This window comes from Symphodus melops, assembly GCF_947650265.1.
Source record: "Symphodus melops genome assembly, chromosome: 21".
NCBI lineage: Eukaryota > Metazoa > Chordata > Actinopteri > Labriformes > Labridae > Symphodus > Symphodus melops.
In genome coordinates, this window is record NC_136711.1 from 5,821,952 (window position 1) to 5,830,529 (window position 8,578).

The window sequence follows — 8,578 nt, forward strand, 5'->3', positions numbered from 1 at the left end:
TGTGTCACGTGTGTCACGTCTGTAAAGAAGGGGGTACATAAGCATCTGGTTTCTGTCTCTAGCTTTGTAGGTATTTTGCACACAAGGGTAAAGCAAACAAAAGAACACTTTAATAAAATCCAGACCATTTCTAAAAACTGCAACATTTAGTGTATTTACAATTTTAATAGCAGGGTGCCTAATTATCACTTCCTTTCTATTTTAGTTTAATTTGTTTTTTCTGACTCACTGTTTACCCACGTCCAGAGTCTTAAAGCTGAAAGCTTCTTATTTGTCTGTTAAACTTAAGAGCAGCATGTTTATTCTCATTAACCTCTTGAAAGCCACATTTAAACACAGCATTCCCCTCGCCTGAGAAACACCCTTCAGAACAAACACAAGCCCTGTATGCTGAGAGCAGAACACTGCAGGGTGTGTGAGAGATGCAGTATGATAAGGACCTGCTTGTTATATGTGTAGCTCATGTCAGGAATGTATCAGTCTGAAGCAGGGGCAGAGCAGGCTAAAGGAACAGACACGATGGAGTCACAGCAAGGCAACACCCCATACCCTGGGAGTCTCCCAGATGGTGTGACACCAGACCATCTGTGGGCCTGTTTATCCCAGAGAGCTGAGCTAGTCATGTGAAACTGTGTATGTGTGAATAATTGTGTGTGTGTGTATTTTTTAAATGTTGTTTTCCACCGGACTGCAAGGCCTGAAAGACTTCAATACTGATAGGAAAGAAGTAAATTGGGCTGAGGACTAAAATAGTTTCTCTGGTACAGGCCGACCCAGTTAATTACAGCAGCACACAAAAGGGAAATGGACTTTGGTTTGAATAGTAAAGAGCTCCTGAAATAGCACCTGACTGGATTTCACCTCAGAATATTTATTGACCCACACAACATACTGACATTACACTCACTTTAATTCATCCTAATGTAATCTGCACTGTTTTTGGCAATTAAAAGTCAAAGTCAAAGGGTTTGTTATACGAAATAAGCCACATAAGCAAAGACTGTCGCACAACATCTTCCAGGAATGTTTTAGAATCATTATCACAACATACCAAAAAAAATGCTACTCCATTTTGACCTTTGGAACTATTCCACCAAACAAGTAAGTTACATTTTTCTAAGAGATGCTCCATAGCAAAGTTTCAGGAGCAGGACCACCCCTCCACTAAATTCCAACCTCACCCTCTCCTCTGCCTTTTATCTAGCATTCCACACAATCCCTTTTATCCATAGGGCAAAGGGGTTTGTTGTGCACGGGAGCGACAGCAAACCAACCTATAACATATTTATTTAATGTATTTTTATCATAGTATTGTCCTGCACTGAACTTGTATTCAAAGGATATGATGGTTATTATCTACAATCATGATATGGCCTTACACATGATCTGTGTAAGTAGTTACATAACGATGCTATAAAGGACACTACTACAGCGTTTGTCACTCAGCCAGTAAACACCCATATAAGTCGGTCTTTTGTGAGCGTATTAAACTGGCTTTAGGTGTATTTAGGCAGCTATGTTCAGCCATTAACACTTGAGTGTATGTTACTCTACGAGGAAGAGGAGAGGAGGAATCTTTCAAGTTGTTTTCCGTCTCAAAGCTTTGGGTTGTACATGGTTGCAAATGTGATTATGTCCTGTTAGTTATGCTGTTGGAACACTCAGTGAATGTTTGGCTTGTTGCTTACTCCACTTTTCCTTCACATGACATTCAAGACTGTGACAAAGCCAATGTTTAATGGTGGTACTGCATTTCAAAATGGAAAAGGTGAACAGCTTCTATTGGCGCTTTAGAGCAGAGACCCCTGACCTAAATCTATTTTTGTTTTTACGTTCAATCTGTATACTGCATTGTGTGCTCCATTCTTCAAATACATGTCTGTTGTATCATTTCGCCTGATTTTGTTTAAATGCTAACAGTTTCATACCCACCCTCAAAGACAGGAGGCTTTAAATGAAAGCTAATGCTTCATAGTGCTACAGGCTATAAATAGCTCCCCACCTGTCCTAACACCTATAGCGTCACGTGGATACTCCTTGTAACAGAGACCTTAAGCTCCACCTTGAAACCCTGAACTGATCCAAAGCGTACAGATCATAAGCTCCCAGCTTTGTGTTGCTACGTAGAACATACAGTCGAGGCTCAATTTTCAACCTCAAGTCACCCTCATGACACACAGAGGCAACTCCCAGCATGTGACTGTCAATACCATTATCTGCTCAGGCTGACGATTGCCCAATGGCAAAGTCGGTGACGGGTTAATTATTAAGAACAGAAGTCACTGTTGTGTTCATACAAGCAATACAAAACAACCAAAGATCATGTTCAACTGTAGTTTATTTTATTAAAAAGACCAGGGTGCAAATATGAAATTAAAAAAAATAAAGACAAGCATATAATTTTTAAGCATTTAATACAAACTTAACAATATAAACTATTTCAGTCCCTCTTGACATGTAAGACACTGACTCAAAATACTTTGTTATACCGTATTTTTTATCAAGTATTGCACAATGTAGGTACAAAATTAATATTCATACGATTACATTTTGTCCATAGTATAGCAAAAATCTTTTTAACTTCTTAACAGAAAATACAATTCATCTTTCAGAAAAAAAGCAAATATTCCTACACTTGAATTCCACCGCTAAGGAATACTCTGTACACAATCTTCAGAATATCCGATGGATTCTTTTTGAAGATGGATTTCTTTAACAATTATCTTTAAAAAAAGAGAAAAAAAAAAAATAAGGAAAAGCTGCTGCAGCCATCACAGATCACTGGAGTAGTAAAAAGATATAAATGCAACACCATGTCATAGAAACAATATATACTCTGATATCTTACAAACTCTGTACTAAATTAAATTATACAATTAGAAAAAGACCAAGTAACCCCACTTAGTAGTGCCAATTCATAAAAATCAGCCTTGTCTTACCACCTGTAAAATACTGTAAGAGGCCAAAACTCGAAGCTTCTTTTTTTTATTTTTATTTTTTAAGTTTTTGGAGAGTATTCTCAACATGGTAAAAAATGTTGTGCTTGGTTGGCAAAAAGGAAAAAGAAAAACAAGGATGCATGTTGAATTGAAGTAACCAAGCTTGGATGTGTTTGTACGACAAGCTTTTAGTAGAAACAAACTCAAGGGGGCACAGTAGAAACACCCTTGGGCACATGCGCTTGACTGACTAGACTATATCCTTGAAAGTCCAGTTCTAAGTGTGCGTTTTGTTTTTCCTTCTCTTTGAGCCACCATCATTCATAAATAACATCGCGATGATGAGTTTAATTAGCCATAACTGGCTGGAATTGCTGGTTAGAATACTGCATGTTGCTCAGACTGAAGTTTAGGCCATCCATGAGGGACTTGTCGTTGAGGCTTCCGTAGGCCGCGAACATGTCAAAGGCATTGTTGTACTGCAGGGGGCCGAGTCCCAAGGAGCCCTCCCCAGGGAACACCGCTCCGGGGCTGGCCTGGCCCTGCAGACTGGGGAACACGAACTCCTTGGCGTTAGGGGAGAGAGCAGAGGCCTTCTGCTGCTGCTGACCCAGGCCCAGCCCGTACAGTGAGTGCATGGAGGTGGAGATGGCTTTCTGCTTCAGCAGGGTGTTGACATTCAGACCGAGGTTATTGGTAGGGGAGCTGCGGGCCACCTTGCTGCTGCTGCTGCTGTTGGTGTTGTTGTTGTTGTTGCCCCGACCGCTGCTTTTCATCTTAGTGGAGCCAAATTTGGTGGCAGCGAAGGTGGCAGTGGTGAAGGTTAAGGGTTGGGTGGAGCGCGGCATGAAGGATGGGCTCACGGCAGCAGACTGCCCGAAAGGAGGAGAGGGAGAGCTGGACTCTGAAGAAGCCCCAATAGGGTCGCTGATTGGCATGAAGACCTGGGCCTCAGGATTAAAGCTGTTCTTGATTTCCTTGTCCAGCTCATTCCCGTTCTCATTGTTATCATCCACATACAGCACCTTGACTGGTCCCTTCTCCCCAATCTGGTATGAAACCTCAAATGGGTCGATCCACACGCTAAGGTCCTGAGGGAGATTATTCCGGACATCTTCAATGTCCAGCCCGCTTTCTTTGGCTGCCTGCTCCACCACAGGGTCCACCTTCTCCCCTACATGGATGCATCTGAACCCTGATCCTTTGTATGGCTTATCCGGATACCAGTGGCCTTCATATTTTTTCTTCAGCTGTCTCTCGAGCTCCTCGCCGAAGATATTCACACGTCGCCGAGGGAGTTTGTTGTATAAATAGGAAATAATAAAGTTGAGTGCTACTTGAATTTCAAGCTGCATAGCTGCTTCAGGGGCGAGGGCGATTCTTTAACCGTCACAAAGTTGCTTTTTCTGAGTGTTGCAAAAACCTCCAAGGCAGCAGTGATCAGCTTAATGGAAATCTGATTGAGAGCTTGGTGCCAAAATGAATATCCTTCGTTCACTAGGGTTGGGTTCAGGAGCCTAAAAACAGGGAAAAGAAAGGAAATATTAACCATTTAGTTATTGAATGAGAAACAACGACAGATAATATGAAAACCCTGACAGCTCATCTAAATCAGCTTCTAGTGCTGCACTCCCCCCTGGAGCACAGCAGTGCTTCATCTCAGCTGCACAATATCAACAGCTATAAATAAACAGGGGCCACTGACTCAGAGACGGTGTCAGCAGTGTGTGTTCCCCAATGGTCTAGTGTGACAAAATACGCAAGCCTGGTTGACCTCTGCGGAGGGCGGAGGACCTGATAGCTGGAATCAAGAGTGAGAAGGACTCGTTTTGACACGAGGGCATGTCTAGGCAAAAGTCACGTCTCGTGCGTCGAAGTGGAGGAAGGTTTTTTTTTTTTAAATAAACGAGGCTGCTCATTGACTCAGTTTACAGTAGATAAGAGGAGCACGAACGAGCTCGCGACGAGAATTGCTGTTACATAATCCACATTCAAAGTCTAACCACGACCATAAAGCCAGAGCAAAAGACAACCGATTAAAAAGCCATAACGACGGCGACAATAAATGCAAAAAAAAAAAAAAAAAACACAACCTGCAGTCTCATCTAGAATTATCTGGCCAACTGCGTGAAGGGTGTGAACCGATATAGCAAGCTAGCTATCTGGACGCCAGACACTGTTAATGTTTAGCTCGACCAGCTGGTTATCAGCCTTTCCTCACTGTGACATTGTGTGCCGCGAGTAATACGATAAATGTGCACCACCAATAGCAACAAGCGACACTATTGACGGCGGAAAAATGAGTTTTTGTTGGCTTTCAGCTTGACAGCGATGACTGACAACAGGCTAAGTCAAGTAGCATTTTAAAAAAAGCTAGGTGGCTACAACCTGAACACGTCTACAGAATCATTTTTCAATAACACAACAGAGTGCCAGTTTGAAAATTAGTTTGATTTGACAGCAAAATAATGGACTGCTTCTCTCTGACAAAATGTGCCAATATTTACATCTACTTACATGGAAAATAACAGCAGGTCCTTCTTGCACGAGCCGAAGTCCGTCCGGTAAAACGTTACGCTTATAGAGACTCTCGAAAAGCTTTCTTGAAGAGTTACAAAAGATGTTACAATGTTCCAGGCGATGTTTCTTCTTTGAGGTATTATTGAAATCCGATTCGCAGGCTAACAAGCCGACTCCCCACAGCCTGGGAGTTTTTACAACTCTGCCCTTTAAAACTTGTGCTGGTTTGTTTTTATAGTAGTCCTCCGCCACGGACATGGAGGAGGTGGTGATGCGGCTTGCAGAGGTCAACTCCCAGTACCGTGTTTCTATTGGCCATGAGTTGTTTCGTCATCAACCACCGCCCCAAATTCCCCTGTGATTGGATGACTGTGTGCTCAATCAACCACATGGTTCTATTTACGGTTGTGCTTTGCCTTTCATGTGCCGTGGACTATTTCTTTCAAGCACGTTTGTTCCGTAAATATCTTTTGAAAGCTCTGTCTGTGGTAATATACAATTCGTGCAACTTTATATGGCGAAATATATTAAGAAAACCGATGTAGGATTGAAGACTGACATGTATGTTTAATGGAAAGCTTACTCTTTTTAAAGATTCTCACACTGCAGTCCAATGAATCCGTCAAGAAGCCTGCTGTAATACTGACCAGGGACTTCTTTGTAATGATAAAACATTACAGTCTTAGAACTTAAGATGCCAACAAGACTAGCCACCCACATGAAACCAAACGTGCCTGCGCTTTCCACTACTGGGTTAAATGCAGCTATAGTCACTGTGGCGGAGGGACACACCTGACACTGCTTATGTTGCTGCTCCTCACCAATGACATTTTGATGTTCCCTGAGCCAGCTGTAGCTGTGACTCAAAACAGACTCCCTTCACTGAGAGTGCTGTTTTATGATACAGCACAATTTCATCCAATTTTGACAAAACAGATGGAATCCCATAATTACCAACTGTGTAAATATTGATATTCTCTTCCTGCTGCGTACCTGTGATAACATTCTCTTCATTTTGAAGTCTGTGGACTTAAAAAATGCAATGTTACACAATGACCTCCCAGCAGCTGTGCAGTGCAGGGCTTAAGCTCTCCCCTGTCCGGCCTAAGGTGTTTGACGCCACAGCCTGTTCTTACCTAACATGGGCTCTTGCACTGCGTGTTTGCACAATAAATACAATGCTACATGAATTATACAGCTGGTATGGCAAGGGAGGGCGAGGAAAGGAAACAGCCTGTTCTTTGGAGGGGGAAGATTAGACACAGAATTATCTCCTTCTGACTCAAAATCCCACTCAAATGTCTCGTCTGAATGAATGCTGTTTTATGGGAGAGCTGCTCCCTACAGGCTTATGTCAATACATTGTCAGAGAGGTACATATGATTTGTCTGAATCAATAATAATTCACTTATATTGTCTGTTGTCTGCCATGTTTCTTGTTAAATCATGATAGCAGAAAGGAGAAAATTGAAATATTCTGCAAAAAAAAATGCATACGCTTCAAAGTACATTATTCATTATGGCAAGCATCAGAATGGCTTTGGGCAGTCTGCTATATCCCCAGTGAGAAAATTGGCTTTAGCATCTGCAGAGCACAAAAAGAGAAGACGAGAGGGATTGTTTCATCCTTCTTATAAAAGCAGTTCTCATCTCTTTAGTGGATTTCTTTAGTTTTCATAGTGTTGTTTCTTTTTACCTTTCACCCTTCGGTTCTTAAAACAGTAGATCATTTTTAATTAGGATAATTGTGTGTGTGTGTGTGTGTGTATATATATATATATATATATATATATATATATATATATATATATATATATATATATGGAGGTGAATTGTGATTTATCACAATGCCACAGTCGATGTTTAGCTCAGCACAACACCCCAGTGCCATAAACAAAATGCTATAAAATGCAGTCAGATTATAGCCAGAAGGCTGTGGGATGCTGCAGGCACAATGGAGAGTCCTTCCAGCCTCCAGATTGAGTCTCAGCAGGGGTGAGGGATGACTCCCTCCACCACAGAGGATCTCATGTGACGGATAACCTGTGCACAAACACCATGGGGGCCTTGGAGACGCAGCTTTTTTCTCTTCAAAGCACAGAATGTGTCTATGACCAAATGTCCACAGGTTTCGATTTTCAGTAAAGGATGCATCACAAAACAGAAAAATATTTTCCCAGTATTGTAAAAAAAAAAAAAAAAAAAATACCACGAGCCGTCCCAGAATCCCTCGGCTCAGTCTCCCACTGTTCTACTGAGTATTAGTGTTAGTTTTGGCTGTGGGTGGGTGGTGCTTAACAATGACCTATTTGTTATTCTCCACCAGAGTATGGATCTGGTGAATGGCGTAAGTTTCCTCCTGTTGTTGTGAGTCCGCCTGGCTGGGACCTGGAGGTAAACACAACTAATGAAGTGAGATGTTTTAGCATGACTCATGCAAATTTTTGAGTGAAGCTAGTTCACATAGACATTTTTTTCTACCGTCCTCACACAATACTGTGAAATCCCTTTCTCCTTTCTCTTGCTTTGTAGCTGCACACTAGCTCTGCTCAGATCCCAGATGTGGTCAGTGGACTTTAATCTGGTATGTGTAACATCACATGCTCAGTAATACATAGAACATTAGCTTGGGGAAAAAAAATCTGTTTTATATGGAAAGAAATTGGATTTTTGAAGTAAACGAACTGGCAATGAAATGATTGCTCATGTGAACATGTGGTATATTGAAAACTGTCACAGGCAGCATTAATTTCTTTTGGTTATTTGACTAACACTGAGGGAGCTCGGATAGATTTATTAGACTCGGTTCTTTCCAGTAAACTTCAAAGCTCAATGTTTTTGGAAAAGGTGACTTCACTCTTTAATGCCTTACCAAGTGAGCTCTCTGGATATCTTGAGCTTCAAATCCTTTTGCTGCAGGATAAGATAGAGACTTTTTTTATTACCCTTTTCAATTTAAGGCTATGGTAAATCATGTAGCACTTTCTTATCGTGTTGTTTCTCCAGTGAGATTATAAAAAAGTAATTCATAATACAGGCCAAAGGAGCAAAACAAATAGATAATAACTAGGATCTTATCTTTCCTGCAGTTCATTTTAAAATCCTGTTACCTTTCGAAG

At 41.4% G+C, this 8,578-nt stretch overlaps 1 protein-coding gene across 1 annotated transcript; it reads right to left on the reverse strand.

Moving 5' to 3' along the window:
- Positions 1-2,320: 2,320 nt before the first annotated feature.
- On the reverse strand, positions 2,321-5,713 carry LOC306842052 (protein Tob1-like). Its single transcript, XM_079372074.1, has 2 exons — positions 5,457-5,713; positions 2,321-4,456 (listed from the first exon to the last, which is right to left on the reverse strand). Exon 2 carries the CDS (start codon positions 4,292-4,294, stop codon positions 3,287-3,289), a length of 1,008 nt encoding a protein of 335 aa, XP_079228200.1. The 5' UTR covers positions 4,295-4,456; positions 5,457-5,713; the 3' UTR covers positions 2,321-3,286.
- Between the last annotated feature and the right edge of the window lie 2,865 nt (positions 5,714-8,578).

Coding starts and splice junctions, on each gene's coding strand:
- LOC306842052 (XM_079372074.1), bottom strand. CDS start 4,294: ATGCAGCTTGAAATTCAAGTAGCACTCAACTTTATTATTTCCTATTTA.